Source organism: Hoplias malabaricus, chromosome 9 (genome assembly GCF_029633855.1).
Source record: "Hoplias malabaricus isolate fHopMal1 chromosome 9, fHopMal1.hap1, whole genome shotgun sequence".
In the NCBI taxonomy this organism is placed as follows: domain Eukaryota; kingdom Metazoa; phylum Chordata; class Actinopteri; order Characiformes; family Erythrinidae; genus Hoplias; species Hoplias malabaricus.
Genome location: NC_089808.1, coordinates 6,180,992 through 6,203,692, shown reverse-complemented (window position 1 = coordinate 6,203,692; position 22,701 = coordinate 6,180,992). Strand labels below are relative to the sequence as shown.

At 39.9% G+C, this 22,701-nt stretch overlaps 1 protein-coding gene across 1 annotated transcript; it reads right to left on the bottom strand.

Annotated features, from left to right (window-relative positions):
- Positions 1-20,791: 20,791 nt before the first annotated feature.
- On the bottom strand, positions 20,792-21,430 carry LOC136707267 (antifreeze protein Maxi-like). The gene has a single exon (XM_066681246.1). It carries the CDS (start codon positions 21,428-21,430, stop codon positions 20,792-20,794), a length of 639 nt encoding a protein of 212 aa, XP_066537343.1.
- Between the last annotated feature and the right edge of the window lie 1,271 nt (positions 21,431-22,701).

Here is a 22,701-nt window from a genome sequence, read left to right as displayed (position 1 = left end):
CCGCTGCCTCTGCAGATCTCAGAACATCACCAAGGACAGCTCACACCCCGGTTCTCAATTGTTTGAACTGTTGCCCTCTGGCAGACACTACAGGTGTATCACTACCGGAATAAACAGCTTAAGAAACTTTCCCAGTGCTTTAACCTTTCTGAACTCTCATATGTACCCACTCTGACTTCCTTTTTCACTAATAATATAACAATAATGTGCAATATATTTAATACCACCACTGCTGCTGCTACTGTTTTTTTTTTTTTCTTCAGAGTGCAATATTCATATTCATCACTTGAACACCACTGTGCTACTCGAACATCACTGTAATATTCACCTCTGTGCAATATATTTTCTTTTATATTTCTATTTTTATATTACATATACACTTGTATATTTTCATTAAGCTATATGTCTTAGAAGGGTGTCACGGTGGCACAGCAGGTAGTGTCGCAGTCACACAGCTCCATGGACCTGGGGGTTGTGGGCTCGATTCCCGCTCTGGGTGACTGTCTGTGAGGAGTTGGCGTGTTCCCCCCGTGTCCGCGTGGGTTTCCTCCCACAGTCCAAAAACACACGTTGCAGGTGGATTGGCGACTCAAAAGTGTCCGTAGGTGTGAGTGTGTGAGTGAATGTGTGTGTCGCCCTGTGAAGGACTGGTGCCCCATCCAGGGTGTATTCCTGCCTTGAGCCCAATGATTCCAGGTAGGCTCTGGACCCACCGCGACCCTGAATTGGATAAGTGGTTACAGATAATGAATGAATGTATGTCTTAGAGTTTTCTATCTTGGAGCCTTTTATTCTTATAGTTATTTATTTGCCTTGCACTAAAAAAGGAGTAGCTCCCCAATCTCATTGTACATTCTGTATAATGACAAAAATCATTTTTATTTTATAGCAGCTCATGCCTTAAACAGAGAGAGAGAAAGGGAAATTATATGTTATACATATTTCAGCATAAATAATATGTAATTTATATTTTAAAATTTAACAATAGCTAGAAATCATCTAATTGTTAATTAAATATTTGTTGTCATTAATCTGACCCTCTGTCAGGGTGGTGTGATGAGTAGATTCAGGGAGGCGGACACACTCGCTATAACACGGAAGGTTTAATAAAGGGGAATAACAAAACAAACGGACCTTAAGTTAAACACGAAAACACGGAATAACACTAAAATGGACTGGGGCAGGAAACAGGCAGGAGACAACGAACGAGGCACGAGAAACATGAAACCCAACACACAAAGAAACAAAACGAGCAAGAGAAACAACAGAATCCACAACGAAACAAAAACTCAAAATGACCGATACCAGGAAGTGAGGGAAGAGGGCTTAAATAAACGAACTTAACTAGACACACCTGACACAGATAACGAGGGAAAAGAAGGCGGAACATAGGCGGGACAAAGGCGGAGAATGAACATAAACAAAGCCATGTGCAGAGACAGGAAAACAGAGAAGAGAAAGCCCAAAAGAAAGGAGAAACCAAACCAGAAAGTGTCAAGATGTGACACCCTCACTTTAATTAATATGTTGATCCTGACTTTCCAGACAAAGAAAACCACATTGTGAGAACATCTGCTACAGTTAAATAATTAATAAAAATTGGAATTGTAATATTGGATTTACATAAACTAATCTGAGTGAGAAACCCATTTGTTTATATTCTATATTTTTCTGCCTTTGTTTGTACTTCTTGAATTTATTGATGTGAAGTCCTCACTTTTCAGGGAATCAGGTAACTATTACTACTCATTCATCCAGGAGAAAATGTACTTTTATGACTGTGATTTTAGTTGAACACAGCAACATTTTAGTGGGGCACCAATGCCTGCTAAACAAATGATGATATTTCTGTACTACGCCAGACCGAACTCTATCTGCTGGTCTCCAAAGCAGTCATCAAAGTGTTAAAAGGCGTTAACCTACACTTTATTTCAATACTGAAATAACAATAGTGTTTCCAAAGAATTCTCTGCTCCCATCACACCATGCATCTAATGAGCTCATTACCAACCCTTTCTGAAGTTGAACTGTGTGTGATGGGGTGAGGAGAAAACTACAACATGCAGGGCAGTGGCCCATCGGGACCAGGACTGAGAACCACTAGGTTACCTATGACCCAGCCCACGCTTTTTGTCTTCATTGGTGTCATTTGTCTTGGTTTCTTCGTCCTGAGCAGGTTGTGCTCAGTTTTCTATGTTAATGGTTTCATTGGTTATAGTCTATCGTTTATGGTTGTGGATTGTTTCTTAAGTTATCTAGTCCTGTTCTCCTCTGATCACCATTTTATAGTGTCTGTTCTTGTCTTGTTACTGCAGTGTTTTGTTGTTTAGTATACACTCAGTATACTGTTTAATGCATTGGGGTTCTCAGTTTTATATCGTCCCCTATTATGTCTTTATGTGTGTATATATTAAAACAATCGTTTTCTTTATTCTGATCCTTTATCCTGATCTCATTTTCATTAACTTCATTAACATGTTGATCCTGACTTTTCAGACAAAGAAAATCACATTGTGCAGCTTCAGATAGAAAAGGAAACACTGCAGAGTAATATCACAGGTGAGAACGTCTGCTACAGTTAAATAATTAATAAAAATGGGAATTGTAGTCTTGGACTTGCATAAAGTGGCAAACATAATCTGAGTGAGAAACCCATTTGTTTATATTCTATATTTTTCTGCATGTTTGTACTTCTTGAATTTATTGATGTGAAATCCTCACTTTTCAGGGAATCAGGCGACTATTACACAGCTCCAGAAAACACTGGAAGAACTTAACAAAACCCTTCAAGGTCAGATCTTCATCTTTACCTTTCATTAAGATTTCAATAATAAACGGGAATATTGAGAGTTTAACTCGATGGACCCTATTTATATAGCTATTTTGCTATTCCGTTTTTTTGTCAGTGCCTCTTTCAGTTGCATTTAAACAGTAATTATGTGACATAGCCATATTCAATATGTTGTTTTATTTTCTAAAGAACCTTTGCTACTCAAATATGTAATCACTTGAGTTTTCATGCTGACCAATAAATCAATTTTTCTATAAATTTGTCATGTTTTGACCAAAATTTTACCTAGCGCCTGTTTTTTTTCATATTTCTCAATGTACAGCCTTGAAATCATATTCCCACATCGGATATCTTGACACAGATTGTTAGTGTGAGGTGTCTGTTAGTTGAAAACATAAGCATTTTTGATGCTAATTTATTACATGTCATATTACTGTGACAAAATAAATTTGTAGCATCAGACGGACATATTTTTCTTGATATTCTAAGCTCTGGGATGTATGACTGATAAGATTCTGACAGTCACAGCAGGCCCAGACTTTCAGGAATTTAGTTCAGGGCAAATATGGACAATATCTCAACAAATAAAAAACATTTTGGTACTTTGGCAGTTTTCTCAGATGCTGATAATATTTACAATTATTATTATTATTATAATCTTTTTAAGAAATGATGAAATAATACTTGTTTATTTAGAATACACACAATGAAGAATTATTTAATCTTTTTAGTTTATATTTGTTGATCTAATGCAGTATTATTTGATGTGAAACCTACAAAAAACTTGAAAAACCATAAATCAATAATAGGAATATGTTTTTGCTGATGACTCATATTTTTCTGCCCAGAGACAGCGTGGGTTGACGTTATGTGAGTCAAAACGAAACTGAAAGTAAACACCGTCTTTCTTGTCCCTTTGCAGCGTCTTTATTTCTGATTATAGCGAATATCATTAGAATCTTTCATGACAAGGACATAAGACAAAAATTTTGAAGGAGCACCTTGATTTTTAGGTGGTTTTTCACACTGGATTACTCCCAGAGACTTCACAGCACCGCGATGAAAGCGCTATTTTTAGAAACGGTAGGATCTGCGCTTTCTAACGGTATACAGAGCTCACAGACGCATTCAGACATTCAAGACTTACAAAGCTGATTATATAAGGTGTGTTTTTCACCCCGCAAAATGCGGGATTCGGAATGAGGAATTTATGTTTTTTACTGATTCATTTTTGTTTTTCAACCACAAACCAGACACAGATAAAGAAGAATTGTGTTCACTTACAGTGTGAGCAGTTTCACAATCTGATTTACTGATGTGCCATATAGAAGAGAGTGCAGAAAATGGCTTTGAACTGCATCAATTAATCACACAATTTTTTTTAAATGAATCACTATTATTTACATTGTCCCTTCTTAAGAGTGAATATTTAAATGTAAAAATAAATAATTCATATAAGATCAAAGGTGGCATGGTGGCGCAGCAGGTAGTGTCGGGTTCAAGCCCCGCTCCTGGTGATTGTCTGTGAGTAGTTTGGTGTGTTCTCCTCGTGGGATTCCTCTGGGTGCTCCGGTTTCCTCCCACAGTCCAAAAACACACTTTGGTACATGGATGGGCGACTGTGTGGGTGTGTTTGTGTGTGTGTGTGTGTTGCCCTGTGAAGGACTGGCGCCCCCTCCAGGGTCTGTTCCCGCCACGACCTTAAATTGGATAAGCAGTTACAGACATTGAAAGAATATATATGTAAAATGTCGGTTTTTCTAATCCTAGGAAGAATCCTATTATTAACAACAAAAAACATTGACTAGTAATATCACAGGTGAAATGTAAAATATTTTCTACAAAAGTTAAACACTAAATACAAATGGGAATTGTAGTCAGTGATGTGTAGATTTGGACTTTTATAACAGGACAAACATAATCTGAGTGAGAAACCCATTTGTTTATTCCTGTTAGTTCCATAGTGTTGCTGTCCAATGAAAAACATGTATCTCCAAGTAGCAACTTCACAGGAAAAGGACAATATTCTCTCAACTCTTAATGAAAATAAATGTAAAAATATTTAATTTAAAATAATTTTCATTTGTTTGTTCATTATGACATTTTTTGACAATGTGAAGGAGAGATGCTGTGTTAGAAACTAAAAATGGACTAAAATGGAGAAATATTGAACAGCAATGGTATATGCATCACTCTGTGCTTCACAAACATGTTGATGTGAAATCTTGACTTTCCAGAGAATCATGCGACTATTACACAGCTCCAGAAACAACAGAAAAACCTTAACAGAACTCTTCAAGGTCAGATCTTCACCTTTTCTGTAAGATTTTAATAATAAACAACAGACAAATTGAATAGATAAAGAGGGATTTGCCTTATTTTTTATTATTTTTTACATGTTAATATTTAGGGGCGGCACGGTGGCGCAGCAGGTAGCTCCAGGGACCTGGAGGTTGTGGGTTCGAGTCCCGCTCCGGGTGACTGTCTGTGAGCAGTTGGTGTGTTCTCCCCGTGTCCGCGTGGGTTTCCTCTGGGTGCGACACAAAATCTTTTTCCAACATGGAGCTGAATCTCAGAGAATAATACTTTATTGTACCTTACTCAATTATAAATACAGTTGATTATAGTGAGGCAAACTGTGATTTATTAAACTCCCAGCCTCTGAGCGGTGAGGCCCAATGTGAAGCCCAAACAGCCGGACGGCAGAAGCAGTGGCAGCAATGACAAATGTGGTACACAATGGCAGCAAAAGGAGAGCAGCAATGACATGAATAATGTAGTGCCTTTTACCTGTCCAGTTTCAGCTTGGACAAGGAGGCCATCATGGTGAATGACATTACATTTAATATAGCTGGATTATTCATTCATTCATTCATTATCTGTAACCGCTTATCCAGTTCAGGGTCGCGGTGGGTCCAGATCCTACCTGAAATCATTGGGTGGAAGGCGGGAATACATGCTGGAGGGGGTGCCAGTTCTTCACAGGCTGGTTTAAACTGGGCGTGATGACCAATGCCTTGGACGTCTGATTGGTTCTGAGTGACTAGGGGAGGGAAATCCTTTCCCTTGTTCTAATTCTGATTGGAGGTTTTCACAGTCTTTTAGACTAGAACCTCCCTGAAGTGGTGACTTCACATATAATTTACGAGAAGATAAAGACTTTAGGAGTGAATGGCCAAAATGGTTACATCTCTGTGACCAGGCTAAGTCCCAAAAAGTCAAATTTCTTATAAGAGAAATTAAAGCACATTCATCTCACACTACAGTAAAGTGACAATGGCGCTCAGTGGTGTCATAGTGGCACAGTAGCCCCAAACAACATATGATGGGAGATTGTGACTAGTGATCAGTTCACTGAGCCTAGGAAACGGACACAGAGCTTTGGGGACTGGGAAGGGCTCCCAGAATGCTGGGGTTATTTTGGGATTAATCTGTTGATGATAATGTTGTTTGTGTGTGTTGTGTGTGTTTGGGATTTGTGTGTAGGGATATGTATAGTTTTTGGGGGCTCACCATCAGCCAGAAGGGTGTCTAGCCCCTGGACCCCTCTACGCACCAAGTCCAAATGCTACAAGTTGTTTCCTTTCTGAACTGTTGCCCTTTTAGGACACTTAATATTGTTGGCAATATGTCTGTGTCTTAAATGCAACATCTATGATTCTGTGAAAACTCTGTTCTCACATTTGTTTATTTTCAGAAGCTCTGTATCTTTTAAGGTACAGTGGTATGTTTGAGGCTAAAATATACAACTGTTTGTATGTGGCTTAATTTTTTGAGTGATATATTAACTTTGAATTACCACAGAAACTCATTTGTAACTTGATTTTTAGATTTGTAGCATGTTCAGTTACTTTCATGCAGTTAGCTCTCAGTTCCATCTACAGCAAAAACCAGTCAATATTACCCACTTATGGAGAAGAAATAGAGCAATATCCTCATCTTGGTTCATGCTTTTTAATATTAGGTCTACAATACTTGTCTAAGAACCTCCTGATGGTGTTATTCTGCTGTGAGCAGGGAGAGAAAGCCTAGCATTCTGAACCAAAACTTAAAAAAAAAAACTATTTACAGACATTGGGGCTTTGTAAAGAGATTAACTTCTAAGCTGCCTCCATCTTTCAAACACATGGCCAGTGTTTCCTCTCATTTGTCTCTGGTCATGGAGATTTGCTGAAGGAAGCTGAATTTTGTTAGATTTTCTGGTTAAAATCTAACATTATCTCTGTTCACTTTATGTCATGGCTGAAGGACACTGTTTGTGTCCACTATTGTGTGTATTGGGCAACCCAGTGTGTTTGGACTGTAATGTGATTGGACAGAGGGTGGGATCTCTTAACGTTAACGATCTCTTAACGATCTCTTAATGATCTCTTAAACTCAAGATAGAGCTCCACTCCAGAATGGCCGCTTCTCAAAGAGAATATATTGGCTCCAGCACGGCAGTCAGAGACACCAGGGCGTGTTCCGCAAAGCAGGATTTCTCAATTTAGCCAGATAACTTAAGCCCAAAGTCAAGCCTGTCCAATAAGAATAGAGCTGAGGGTGAGTCCTATTGGACAGTCATTAAATTACATATACACCCTGGTCATGTTATGATTGAGTACAGTATATAGGCTGTGTTACAGATTGCTCCTTTAACTGTGTCAGTCCATCCTCATTTTGTAGTCTGGTTAATTTAACCATCATGATATTCTGTCTTTTTCAGATAAAGAGAATTAAATTAAGAAACTTGAGGCAGAAAAGCAAAAGCTGTGTGAAATATCAATTGAGATACATTTTTATCACTATTGAAATTTAAAAAAGTCAGATTTACTGCAAAAAAAATGGAAATTGCATCACTGGAAAACAGACTGTGTTTTCACTACAGCCGCTAGTTTTCAGTTGCTTAGCAACACAAGCAGGAACAAGTACGGGAAGTGCACCCAACACAGCAGATGAATACATTAGTATAATTCAAACATTCAAAGAAATGCTTCTGCATCTAGAATGCCTTTTCATTAACAGTAAGGTCAATTATGTCAATATGAGGAACATTTGTGTGCATCAGCAGAGGAATGACTGAACAATAATTTTGAATTTGATTTAATATTTAAAAAAGCTCAAATGTTTCTAGACAGGGATAGGTCAAGTTTTCCACTCAGGGTGTTCTTCACCATATTCATTAGACTGCTCTAATCTATCTAGGGACCTTACTCCTCTAATCTAACTACAAAAGTGCAATGTTCAGCACTTTCTCTCCTCCAACGGTCTCTCCTGGGTCATGTCCTGAGTACATCATGTAATAAGCACTTTAAGGTCACAAGTCTAAGCACAATATGTTCTACACTTCAATCAGCCTTATTAGTAATAATTATTAAAAAATTATATTGGGTTATCATCATCATTACTGTGTTCATTTGCATTTTCCCATCACAATCTCACCAACGGTTTCTCTCCAAATGTTAAGAAATTTTCTCTGTTCTGAAAGAGGGTGATGGTTGCTGTGCTAAGGACTGGAAATACTTCAGTGGGAAGCGCTACTACTTTTCTACTGATAAAAAGACATGGACTGCCAGTAGAGATGCTTGTGTGGCTGAGGGAGGACACTTGGTGATTGTCAGCAGTACAGAAGAGCAGGTATGATACTCAAATATAAACGTGACTTATTCCATAACACTCTCTGATAGATTGGGTGGAGATTAAGCCACATTAAGTTCCTATTGCTTCAAATGTTTACAAGTTTTAAATAAGGCCCACTGCTTACAGTAGCTTTTATTATTATTTATTATTATATTATATTAAAGAAATACAATCACGGATGTAGAAAAACAAATCAGTCAGTGCCAGCAGTAGACTCTGTGTGATACTTTGTGATCAGTGTCATAGGGTAAAGCTGTACAAAGTAATATATTACAGTAATGTAGCTTTTTCTTTAATGGTCTTCAATGCCCTTCAATGGTCTGGACCCCTGCAGAAGCACCACAGAGCAGGTATGATTTAGGTGGTAGCTCATTCTCAGCGCTGCAGTGACACTGAAATGGTGGTGGTCTGTTAGTGTGAAAAACTAATTTGAAAAACAACTGGTGCATTATGAAGTGAAAAACAATGGAAACAGCGAGATTTTGGGAAGCCGAAACCTTCAAACAAGCAAGAATGGGAAGATATTTCACCTTTAAATCTACAGAGATCGGTCTCCTTAGTTCCTTATATATTTACAGAGTGTGTTTAAAAGAAGTGGTGATGCAACACAGTGGTAAACATGCCTCTGTCCAAACTTTTGGAAAGTGTTGCTGAGTAAATATTAAAAAAAAAACAAAAAAAAAAAACAGTAAACGTTCTTAATGTTAACAAATAAATTACTGTATTTGTACTATTTTTTCTATTAAATATTTAAATGATTTGCTTAATATTGATTTTGTTTTTTTATTTACATTTTATAAAGCATCACAATTGCTTTGGAAATGGGATTTATAACAGAATAAAATAATCAAATAAACAATAAAGTCAGTGTAATAGTTATAAAGATGAGTCATGTTAATGGGTGACATCATCAAGGAATTGATACAACAGCGTTAGCCATTGTTTGTGTTGTAAAACACTCGGTTCAACTCAATGTTTGTTAATGAGCTGATCAGGTTTGACTGAGTGTGTTAGAGCAGAGAAATACAAGAATGTACAATGACAGAGTTCCTCCAGGTTTAGCGCTGATTGAGAAACACTAATGTAGTATAATGGTGTTCTCAGTGTTGTCTTCACACAGAGGAAAGATATATGAATTCAGCTGAAATTTGTTGTTAAAAATAAAGTTAAAATTTTTTGTTGATGGTGTAGTTAATCAGACACTGAAGCTCTTTCTGCTGGAGCTGTCTAATGTTTACTGTACAGTTCACTTAGCAGGGTGTTTGTGTTTGTAGGATTTTCTGAAGAAATCAGCTCATTTTACTGATGAACATTATTACTGGGTTGGTCTGACTGATGCTGTGAAGGAGGGAGACTGGCGCTGGTTAGATGGAACACCACTCAGTGTTACATCACCGTAAGTCCATTTCAGACTCAGCTGTAAAATACCACACACGTGATTTCTGAGCTATATCTACTGTAGATTACAGCTCTAGCTCTGATTTAGTAAAAGTATATTTTTAGTATATTTTTAAACATGGCAAATTGTGACAAATAATGATTTATTTTTCTTGTTTTCCAGGATCTGGTATTCAGGCCAGCCTGATAACTGGAAGGGAGTGGGCAATAAACATCCTGAAGGAGAGAACTGTGCTGCAATGGTCCTAAGTAGTACGTTATATGGTTTATTCGACAGATTCTGTGATGCAGAGGAAGACCATCTTTATCACGTCTGTGAGGCAATAACACAAATAAAATAAACAAATTGTGACAGAAATGAGAGGGCTCTAAAAATATATGCTCCTTATACTTTTTCTGTTCATTTTAGTGTTTCCTTCATGGGGGAATGTGGGGAATTTGTGGGAGTTTTTTACTTTTAATTCATTCTTTTTATTTTTGTTAATTGAGCCCAAAGTAGGAAAGGCAAGGAAAGTGAGCTCAGAAAGACTTGGGCTGGAGTTCTGGGCAGCTGCTGCTGGGATGAAAGCTGAAGCCAGGGTCATTGATTGAAAAGGAGGGTTTGGGATGGTGGTGGGGTGAAAAAAAATGAAAATATATCAATAAATTATTACTAAATCAGTTTAGTTCATGACAACATTGGGATCTTAATATCAGAGGATGATTGATATATAAAGTTTTAGCATTTATTTCATCCCTTGATATTAAGAACCTAGTGTTGTCATGAGTTAAAGTGATTTAGTAATAATTTATTGATTAGATATTTTTTCACAGTATACAGCCCTTAAATATCTGTATGAATATGAAGTGTTATTATCTGTTTACTAACATTTTCAGAAATGACGAGGCACTGGCACAGTTTTCTCTGGATCTCTCCTCCAGTGAAAATGAAATGTTAAAATTACATCTTGTTAAATTATGTTTTTTTAATGTAGACCTTTATTATTCAAAACCTTGTTGCTTCTGTCTATGGATTTAGGTGCTGTGAGTTTTTTAATGTCATATTCTTCTTATTTGTTGTGTAGCTCTTGATAAATACAATTTTAATATAACATTAAAATAAACAATGAATAATGTAGAGAACTGTAATGTTCCATTTTCCATTTACAGTAAAAATTCCCAGTACATTTCTAATATTAATGTCAGTAGCGAGTGTAATATTATGCATTTGTTTTGTGCTTAAACTCTGGACCTGAACTTGTTAATGAAGTAGACTGCATTTTGGTTGGCCTTCAATGCTGCCCCAACATTTTTTGAAGTGTGTTACAGGTATTAAACTCAAGAAGATCATATTTACTTTGCACATCATTGCACAATATAAACATTCATTTTATAAAATAATAATTTGCTTTTTGCACATTCTCCCAACTTTGTTTGGAGACGTTTTGTTTTGTTTTTTTGTTTTGGAGACTAAGGCTATTATTAAGGGAATTAATGTGGAACCAAGAATTGCAGAAGAGATGTTACATCATTACGAAAGCAGCAATATGAAATGCAGTGACTTTTTAAATCGATGCTTAAATAATGCAATGCAGAAATAAAATATACAGTAAACGTCTTGGAAATATTTATGCCTCACCAAAGTGTTCCTCAAAGCACCCTTAGTCCTTACATGGAGACATTTAGTTTGATTTGCTTACATTTTCTTCATGAATATGTACAAGTATATTATATATTAGATGTATAAATGTATATTATATATATAAAATCACTTGAAGTTTTTCTTGTATTGTTTGACCAGTTGCCTGCTTTGATGCTTGATTTCAAGCTGCATTTGCACGTACATTTGTATTAAATAAATACTGATTGTAATTCATATGATTACATCAAAATATATAACCTAATATATGCCTCAGTGTCTCTAATGGTCTCAACGGTCTAACTTTAGTAATCAACATCAACAAAAGCACCTTTGTGTAACCCCTATTTGGGTACAGTTCTGGTAGTTAGATTCAAGGTATAATTAAATGTATAATGATAGGAATACAATACATCTCAGTTGGGCCAATCAGCAAAATATTAGACTCGGCTACAGAACCAGGGCAACCAAATGAGTGAGAAACCACGCGGAACCAATAGAAGTATGGTTATATAACACTTCCATTTAATATAGGATAGATTTATGGCAAATAACTTGTTGACTTGAACAAACAAAAAATATCTATTACCCGGGTAATATAAATAAAACCAAAATCACAAATAGTCACAGGTAGGAAAATGAAATGTTCACCCACAAAAATCTATTAAAGTGACCACAGTTCTCAATATAGCTTTGTTTACTTTAAGAAATAACAGTCCATGTCTTAGGGCTACACCAGGGTGGAGCAAGTGTAGAGCCTTACAACTGTGGAGATGTAAGTTTTAGCCTACCACACTATGAAGCAAGGTGGCTCATTGTAATTGGTGAATGAGTCCTGGAATCAATGTACTCAGTTATCTACATACAGAAATGCTTCCAGATTCAAGGGTCTGGGCTTGGCTCACCATCCAATGGATCCACCTGAATGCGATTTTCAATGTTCTCTTTTCTCTCTCACAAAAAAAAAAAAAAAAAAAAAAAAAAAAAAAAACTGACTGATGCAGGAAATTCCCCACAGGTTAGACGGTGAAGAACCCTAATTTTTCTCACAGTCAGTAATTGTATCTAACAAGAGTGTTTTTAAATGTTTTACTAAACTTTCACTAACATTATATATATATATATATATATATATATATATATATATATATATATATATATAGCAGGTAGTGTCGCAGTCACACAGCTCCAGGGACCTGGAGGTTGTGGGTTTGATTCCCGCTCCGAGTGACTGTCTGTGAGGAGTTGGTGTGTTCTCCCTGTGTCCACGTGGGTTTCCTCCAGGTGCTCCGATTTCCTCCCACAGTCCAAAAAGACATGTTGGTAGGCTGATTGGCGACTCAAAAGTGACCGAAGGTGTGAGTGTGTGAGTGAATGTGTGAGTGTGTGTGTTGCCCTGTGAAGGACTGGCGCCCTTTCCAGGGTGTATTCCCGCCTTGCGCCCAATGATTCCAGGTAGGCTCTGGACCCACCGTGACCCTGAATTGGATAAGCAGTTACAGTTAATGAACGAATGAATATTTTTTGTGATCTGTTTTATTACAGCTTGAGTTGTAGAAATCCAACTGTGTGTGCTCATTTAAACAACCTCACTTACTGCACATGTATATCATGCAAGTTCATTGGCTGATAACTTTCTAGGGCCTTGTAAGCCAATCACAATCAAAGAACAAAAGTATGCAGGGTTTTATTAAAATAATAAAATGAATCTAAATTGCTATTTTTGTCATTATTTAAAATGTACCATGTTTTAGTCTAATTTCCCTCCCAACATATGAATTAATTATCTTTATTATTTATCTATTTTCTTTCCTGTGACAGGTTCATTTGTCTGTTTTAACATCTGATGTCTTCTTCTATGTTTATTGTATAGATACATATATGTATAGATACATATAATACATATATGTAAAGAATAAACATTCTAACAAAGAGAAATTTGCAATATGCACACATTTACATTCTTAAAAATACATTAAAGTGGCATTAGCTGTGATAATATAATGATATATACAGTATATTTTTATTGTATAGATCATTGCATCTCTGAATTATTGCACACATTATTAATCATATTATTATTGTTATTGTACATATGAACAGTATAATGTGGTATTGAGAAATGCACGGATGAACCATGGTGTCTCACATTGAGGGAGGAGTAATAGAGTTTGATGGCCACAGGTAAGAATGACTTCCTGTGTCTTTCTATAGTGCATTTCGGTGGAATGAGTCTTGCATTGAATGTGCTCCTGTGTTTCATCACTGTGTCGTAGAGTGGGTGGGAGCCATTGTCCATAATGGCCTGCAGCTTAGATAGCATCCTCCTCTCCGACACTGACACCAGCGAGTCCAGCTCCACTCCCACAACATCACCGGCCTTACGGATTGGTTTGATAAGTCTGTTGGCATCTGCTTACCCTCAGCCTGCTGCCACAGCATGCAGCAGCATATAGGATAGCACTCGCCACCACAGACTCATAGAAGAACATGAGCATAGCCCAGCAGATGTTGAAGGACCTCAGAAAATAAAGATGACTTTGGCCTCTCCTGTAGAGGGCATCAGTGTTCTTAGCCCAGTCCAGTTTATTGTCAATTGTGCGTCTGTAGGGAAAACAAGTCTGATTCACGGAGGACCTACATCATCTGATTGGTCAGAAGGATCTCTGAACAGTGCCCGTCCCTGGCTCTAGTTACAAATTACAAATACGTTTTGCACTACACTGACTGAGATATCTGATGTGAAAGTGAGAGCACGTGGAAGTTCTCATGTGTGAGTGAAAAAGACAGCATTTGAGACTCGTAGCCACAGATTCTATGTCTAGGTGTAGTCATTGACTTGTGTTTGTATAAGACTAATATCCCCTTAAAAAAATAATAAAAAATACAGGTGTGTAACTCACAGATTCACATATTGGTTTGCGAATGTGCAACTTGGTTCAGGTTTTATACAGAGTGTGTGAATGTGTTTTGCACCATATTCACCACTGCAACTGTAGCAGAACTGTGAATGTATATTTGTACTTGTGTGTGTGGAATTGGATTTCTGCACCTGCAATGAAGAATCTGTAAAGGTGTAACTGTGAAGTTGTATTTGTGGTAAAGGAAGAAAAATTCTACAGGTTTTTAACTCCTAAAGAGATTTTCTTGACTATTTTCTACAACTATAAATTTCCCTGTCACAGGTGCTCAAGGGTTCTGCATCAAATATACCTCCATAAATTCACCAAACTTGAGTCATGTTATTTATTAAAGTCTGTACTGGTTAGTTACTTAGTACAGCAGGGGGCGTAGATGAGCTTACCTTCTGAAATACAGACTGGAGTTGCAACACTAAAAGAACTCGTCCGTGCCATGTCGTGATTAAAGCACATACACATAAGCAGTTTAAATAATAAGAATAACTTTTTATATGTAATAATAATTGATGTATTAGACCTCAAGCTCAAAAAAATGAAATCATATAAAGGTATTCTGACACAAAGCCTACTTTAATTTCCTTTTAAATATGTATTGGTTGTTTGGGTGTCATGTTAACTGCCCTTTGACTTGTGGGAAAGCTTTTTTTTTTTTTTTTTTTGTCTAGCTGCAGTCCTCGATGAACATCCAGATCCATTCTCTCTTGTAAAGCACTTCTAGAAGCATTGTGTAAGGGACCGCCTGCACCATGGTCATCCCACCTCCAGAGAGAGACCACGCTCCAGGATGCCTAGTAATCAGCCCAAGTGAGAACAGCTGGTGCTGACACTTCATAAGACCTCCGCGCTGCTCTCTCAGTGTGGTGTCTTGAGTTTGTACTAAACCAGACCACGCTGGAAATTTGGTGTTTTTTTTTCCCTCTCTCTCCCCCCCTCCAAAAGGAGTCTTTCAGGTTACTTTTGAACTTGCTACCCTTTGGGTTGAATCAACTCACAGGCCTCTTTTTCTCTTGTTTCTCCAGCAGTCTGAAGAGTTTTTCTGTTGGGACTTTGGTCTCACTGCCTTGCTTTCTCCTTTGTCGTAAATATTTTTTTTCTCTCACTTTTTTTGGGCTCTCTTCTTCCTCTCTTCTGTTGTTAAAGCAGTTGTAAGGTTCCTGATGGCACAACGGGTTTGTTAGCTGCTTCTCATAATTGTTACTTGTGGGTTTTTTTGTGTTTGAGTATTTTCTTTACGTCTTCATCGTTTGTCAGTTTGTTCCTTTAGATTTTTGTTCCCAAAAAGAATTTTGTATGTTATTTTTGAAGTTTGTAGAAGGTAGTGGTGACTGTGACAATACATTTTAAGTCAAGAGAGGAAATATAGTACACTGGTACATTCACTGCTTTTGCACCCAAACGACCCCGGTTCGATTCCCACCGTGTGCAAAGCACTCTTATCTACACTCTTTCCTCTTGGTAAACTTTACGGGACTACTATCACAGTCTCCCCTGTAGATAGCCGTCCTGTTACACATTGTCTGTAATGTTATTCAACCGTATTTTTTTTTTCTCCCTTAAAGGGTTGTTAGGATTGTTAAAGGGTATACATATTTGGGCATTGTAGCTTATGATCAGTAGTAACTGAGAAATTTGGTGCTCCCAAGTCATTTTAGTACATTAGGCCACGTTAAGCCTTTTTCACATTAAGCATTTTAGTGCCTGTTTAGAAGCGAGTCTGCCATTGTGCTGGATGAGGCTACATACGTGGCTAATGATGCCTCCATTAGGTACATTGATTGTACTTGTGTCAACAAGGATTTTTTTTTTTTTTATTCTGCAAACAAATTAAAGGTTGTGCTACTAGAGCGGATTTGTTTAACATCGTTAGTGAAATCTTTGCAATCGACAATCTAAAATGGGAGTCATGCTTGGCTATCTGCACTCTCAGAGCTCCTTCCATGACTGGAGGAAGGTCAGGGCTGAAAGCGAAGTACTGGAAAGAAAACCTCATGTTTTGTGGAACCATTGCATGATCCACCATGAAGCTCTCGATGCTCATGCAACTGACCAAGACCTCAGTGCTGCTGTAAAAACTGTGAACTTCATAAAACTCAGCCAACAAAATCACGGCTTTTTGCTGCCATTTGTGTCACGAGGGAATGTCCTGCAGAAATGCAGTTCAGCACACAACCAATGGCCGAGTTCTGGTTGAAAATTTAGCAAGACTATCCAGACTTCACAAAACAAGCAATGAGAAGCATTCTGCCATTTGGCTTGTCATTTATGTGAAACTGGATTCTCTGCACTTGCCGCCCTGAAGCCAAGATATATAAATCAAAATTGGGATGGAGAAAAACTTCAGGCCAGCTGTTTGCAAGATCAAACCAGAAATCGACTGTCTCTGTTCACAAAAGCAGGGACATCCTTCCCATTGAAATGAGTAAGTTACATAAAATGTGCATGTGTTTGTGTGAGAGAGAGAACAAGTGTGTGTGTGTGTGTGTGTGTGTCAGTCAGTGTCAGACTGAGAGAGAGACAGACAGAGTTGCATATCTGTCTAAATATGTTTTGGCTGCTGGAGGCTTGGTCTGTATCTGTATACATGGTGTTTATTGTGATTTCTTGCTTTTTCTTTTTAGTTTGGCCTTCACCCCACAGTTGAAAATCTTCAAAGGCCATATACTGAACTTGTAAGAGAGAGCAACAAGCGAGATAAAAACTTAAAGGACTGAAAGGGAATTTAGACTACTTATGGACTGGATTGGGAGTGAAATAGTTGTGTTCTTCTGAGCTAAACAGAGGGGAATATGTGCTGCTTTTTATTTCATTTATTATTGTTATATATAAAAGTTCTGGACAAATGGTATGACTTGTTATTTATATAGACTGTATTAGTTTGCATATTGACACATGTTTTAGTTGAGGGGGTTGGAGGACCCTAAGGTCTCAAAAGTGCCAAGGGGGGCTCGGGAGGAAAGTTTGAGCACCTCTGCTTTAAAAGAACATGTTATGGCAATTGTGTTATGGCATCTGGCAAGCACTACAGATGTGGAAGGGAGAAGCAATTGTTATGGCAATTGTCTAAGTGCAACCAGGAAGGAAGATCAATGCTCTTAGGCCCAAGGAGAAACGAGAGGATTAAAGACACGGAGTCAAGTATTCTCTACAATCTCTAGATTATTCAAACATTTATTGCAGTATATATAGGACCCCAGTCACGTACACGCCACTGTTATGTGCCCCTTCTGCACGTACACCAAGCATCATGTGTACCGTCCGGACATTATTACATCATGTCTCATTTCACAAACCCAGACATTCCCTTAAATGGCATGTATCTGTTATCTATTTGACTTCTGTCAGCAAAATGATTGCAGATGGTTAGGTCAAGTTCAAATCTATCTAGGGACCTTACTTCCCTATTCTAATCTCTCTCCTGGGTCATGCCCTGAGGACACAATGTAATAAGCCCTTTAAAGGTCACAAGTACACTATGTCCTATACTTCAGTCAGGATGTATGTGTCTATAACAATCATTATAGTGTATATGGGTGGATTATCATCATTATCTCATAATGTTATATTGCATTTTCCCAACACATTCCTCCCTTTATGATTGATTAAACATGTAATATGGAACAACTTAATCATAAGTCAATGTAAAGTAATAAAATGCAAAATATAACATCATCCTCAGACTAGCTAGGTGTCATGCATTGAAAAATGAGCATAATGAGCAACAGTAAAATAAAAATGGTAAACCGATTGAGTGATTAAATGAGTGAGTATTAAAGAAATATTGATGAAATGTATAAACTGATTAAATGATTTACTCATCCTCCTCAGTAGAATCATGGTTCAAGGAGGCATTTCAAGGGGCAACTCTTCCAGAGGATTACATGTACACTTCTTCACTAACCATACTGAAGGTGGCAGAACGCTCAATAGTTTTGGTGATCAGACTTCTAACACAGGGAATAATGCAGGATCTGATTACTGCCAGTATTAATAATGAAATGATTACCATAATAGTTCATTTCAATATCATTGCTCCCCATTTGCCAAAATATGAATCAAACCATGCAAATCAGCAGTGAAAGCTGTCAGTTCTTCCATAACTTTAGTAAATGACCCGTTTGCTGCTGTGCGATTAGGAATGAATGTGCAGCAGTGGTCACCGAACACGTGACAGACATCCCTTTTCAGCCACGATCATATCTAAGGCAAGTCAGTTCTGATAAGTCATTTGTGAACTATAATGTAACTTCCCCCAGAACTCTCAATGTGTGATGAGTCATATTGGCCAGACGTTGTTGATTATACCATATGAAATTTATCCAATCCACATTCTTGTTGACCGTAGCCCATACGAAAATAGATTCAAATCCTGCTGCTGTAGGGTTTCACTTTGAATTTATCATGGACTCCCCTTGGAATTCTGATAGCATCCAGATAAATTAAATAGTCCACCCATGAAATCTCTTTTGTATCTATGAATTACTTTTTTAGATGCAAGATCAGATAATTTGAATTTAGGGAAAATAAGTTTCAGCTCTGCCAACATGACTACTGCACACGTACATGTCCAATTTGAAGGAAGGGTTGATCTAAGGTCACCCCCATGGCCATAGCCAAAATATATCAGCCCTTGGTCTCCATTGAGTTACCAGATGCATATACACATTTTAAAGCATGGCTTTGTGTAATGGGGCAGCTCACCCAGGGGTGGATTGGAACAGGGCAAGCCACCAACAGAGCACTAGAGAAATAGGCCTCAAGTGCAGAGACACACAAACAACCCCTCTGGATGTTAAGAGTGCTAGGAAAAAATGAAACACGAGAGGAAAACTTAAGATATCAGGGGAAAACTGATCAGCTCAAAATTGAGCAAAAGAAAAGAAGGCAAGAGAGTTTCCCAAAACAAAAGGGAGGGACGAGATGAGACAAAAAAAAATTAAAGATAGAACACAACTTTATTTGTAATATTTTATTACAAATTATTTATTTATACCAAAAATGGTTGTAATGTCCTGTTTGTTTTTCTAGCCATGTGCTCATGGCCTTTGTTCCGCCTCCTTGTCCTTTACCCTCGTTATCCGTTTCAGGTGTTTCTCGTTTGTTGATGTATTTAAGTCCCCTTGTGTCACTTCCTGGTATCGGTCATTGTATTGTATTGTTTGTTTCCCAGTCAGGTTGTTTTGTGTCATTCTCACTCTCGTTTCACTCCCTGAGTCATGTTGTATTGTATGGTATTGTTTTGCTAAGTTCCTAGTCTTGTTCTTGTTTGGTTTTGCTATGTTCCTAGTTATGTCGTGTTGTTTCTTTGTTTTGTTTGATTAAAGTATGTGTTTTAGCATTTGGGTCCACCTCCGTCAATCCGCCAACCGTGTAATCGTAACAGAATGACCGATCACATAAAGGACGCAGCTAACACAGCCATGTCAACGGACAAAGCCATTAAAATAGCAGAGGGCTTACTGGCCACAAGGGTGGGTAATTGCCCTGCTATTTTGTTATCTTTACTAGAAATGCCTGCGGAATTTGAAGGAGGTCCCAATTGTAAGAAATGTATACTGCATAATAAGAGTACTTTGAATTTTTGACCTGTCCTACTCCTCCGGACTTTATCCAGGTCATATTTCTTAAATCTCTCCTTAGAGGAGAGGCATTACGGTGGGCAGAAAATTTAATTGAGGAAAAGGCCCAGGATCTTACCGTGGATATTTTTTTGGAACTTTTAGAGGAAAGATTCTCCCCTTCTGCTCCCGAGGATTACCCCCTCAGATCCGGGGAAATTTTTGGAGGGGGGTTGAGGTTAGGGGCTGTTAGCCTCAAACCGCGGGACATGAGAGGTGAGGCTAACGGGTGCATTTCCGGGGGAATTACGGTTGAAGAAATCACTCGAGTGCGCCCATCAGTTCCCCTAAAACAGCAATAACTCCAGCACGAGCAGCACAAGCCTCTTCCTCCGTGGACGTCGTCGCAGGTCCCCCTGCCTCCGTGGACGTCGCCGCAGAGGCCCCTGTATCCAAGAACGTCACTGCAATCCCTCCTAACTTCCACGAGAATCTTGCAAGCCTCTATGCCATTCTGGATGTCTTTCCAGGGTGACACAACCCAGCCGCTCCTCTCCCCGCGAAAGCGGCGCCTCCAGCCGCTCCTCTCCCCGCGGAAGCGGCGCCTCCAGCCGCTCCTCTCCCCGCGAAAGCGGCGCCTCCAGCCGCTCCTCTCCTCGTGAAAGCGGCTTCCACGGCCGCACCTGCTCCAGAGAAGGCGGCTTCCACGGCCGCACCTGCTCCAGAGAAGGCGGCTTCCACGGCCGCACCTGCTCCAGAGAAAGCGGCTTCCACGGCCGCACTAGCTCCAGCGAAGGCGGCACCCGCCACACTAGCTCCAGCGAAGGCGGCAACCACCGCACCAGCGAAGGCGGCAACCGCCGCACCAGCGAAGGCGGCAACCGCCGCACTAGCTGCAGTGAACGCGGCGCCCGCCGCTCCTGTCTCCGTGAACGCGGCATCCCGCCGCTCCTGTCTCCGTGAATGCGGCGCCCGCCACTCCTGTCTCCGTGAATGCGGCGCCCGCCACTCCTGTCTCCGTGAATGCGGCGCCCGCCGTTCCTGTCTTCGTTAACGCGGCGCCCGCCGTTCCTGTCTTCGTTAACGCGGCGCCTGCCACTCCTGTCTCCGGGAAGGCGGCTTCCACGACCGCTCCTGTCTCCAAGAAGGCGGTCACCCCGGCCGCTCGAGCTCCAGTAAAGGTGGCTTCATCAGCCGCTACTGTTCCCGAGAAGGCGGCTTCCTCAGCCGCATCTGTTCCTGGGAAGGCGGCATCCCCCGCCGCCTCTGCACCAGTAACTGTGGCCCCGGCCGCTTCTGCATCAGTGACTATGGCTCCGGCCGCTTCAGCACCCGTGACTGTGGCTCCGGCCGCTTCAGCACCCGTGACTGTGGCTCCGGCCGCTTCAGCACCCGTGACTGTGGCTCCGGCCGCTTCAGCACCCGTGACTGTGGCCCTGGCCGCTTCAGGTCGTGTCCGTAGGACCCCAGAACTGTGCCCAGGCTGGTTCCTCAGACTTCTCCACAAACTTTTGCCAGTCCTAGGCATTCCCTGTGTTGGTTCCTGTGTCTGTTCCTGTCCTGGTTCCTGTCTCTGTCCTTGTCCCTGTACTTGTGTCTGTCTTTGTCTCTGTCCCTGTCCCTGTGTTTGTGTCTGTTCCTGTAGATGTCTTGGTCCCTGTTCCCCAGCCAAGTCCAGTCCAGTCCCTGTTTCAACCCTCTGTCCTGTCTCAAGTCCAGTCTCCTGTCCATTCCCAGCACCCAGTCCCATCACCTGTCCTGCCTCATGTCCAGTCCCCGTATCCATCCAGTGTTCAGTCACTTGTCTTGTCTCCCTACCGGTCCACTGTCCTGTCCCCTGTTCTGTCACCTTCTGTCCAGCCTTCTGTCTCTAGTCCCGTTCTGTCCCCAGTCTTGTCTCCATTGCCTACGCCTGTCCAGTCTCGATCCCCGTCCAGTATCCAGCCCAATGTTCAACACACTGTCTTGTCACAAGCTCCTGTCAAGTCTTGTGTTTCCACTCCCGTCCTGTCTAGTCCGTTCCAGTCCTTAGTTCCGTCTCCTGTCCTGTCCCGTGTCTAGTCTCTTGTCTCCAGTCCTGTCTAATCACCAGCTTCACTTCCTGTGTCTGTTCATATCTTTTCCTGTCTCCTGATGATTCCCTGTCTTGTCTTGATCTGTCTCGTTTTCCATGCTCCTCTCCTGCGCCAGCTCCTGGGGATTCTATGTTTACGTGCCCCGGGAGTTGCGCGTTTTGGAGGGGGCATCTGTAACGTCCTGTGTTTGTTTTTCTAGCCATGTGCTCATGGCTCTGTTAATTTGTCCTTGTCTCCGCCCATGTCCCGCCTTTGGTCCGCCTCCTTTTTCTTTACCCTCGTTATCCGTTTCAGGTGTTTCTCGTTTGTTGATGTATTTAAGTCCCCTTGTGTCACTTCCTGGTATCGGTCATTGTATTGTATTGTTTGTTTCCCAGTCAGGTTGTTTTGTGTCATTCTCGCTCTCGTTTCACTCCCTGAGTCATGTTGTATTGTATGGTATTGTTTTGCTAAGTTCCTAGTCTTGTTCTTGTTTGGTTTTGCTATGTTCCTAGTTATGTCGTGTTGTTTCTTTGTTTTGTTTGATTAAAGTATATGTGTTTTAGCATTTGTGTCCACCTCCGTCAATCCGCCAACCGTGTAATCGTAACAATGGTAAAGAAAAGAACATATTGAATCCCAAGAGAAACCAGAGGGAAAGCTCTGGTGGAGAAACAGAAGATAGAGAGACCCAGGAGAAAACTCAAGAGCCTTTATCAAATTACCGGCCAGGCTTGCACGGCAC

Coding starts and splice junctions, on each gene's coding strand:
- LOC136707267 (XM_066681246.1), bottom strand. CDS start 21,430: ATGCCTAGGACTGGCAAAAGTTTGTGGAGAAGTCTGAGGAACCAGCCT.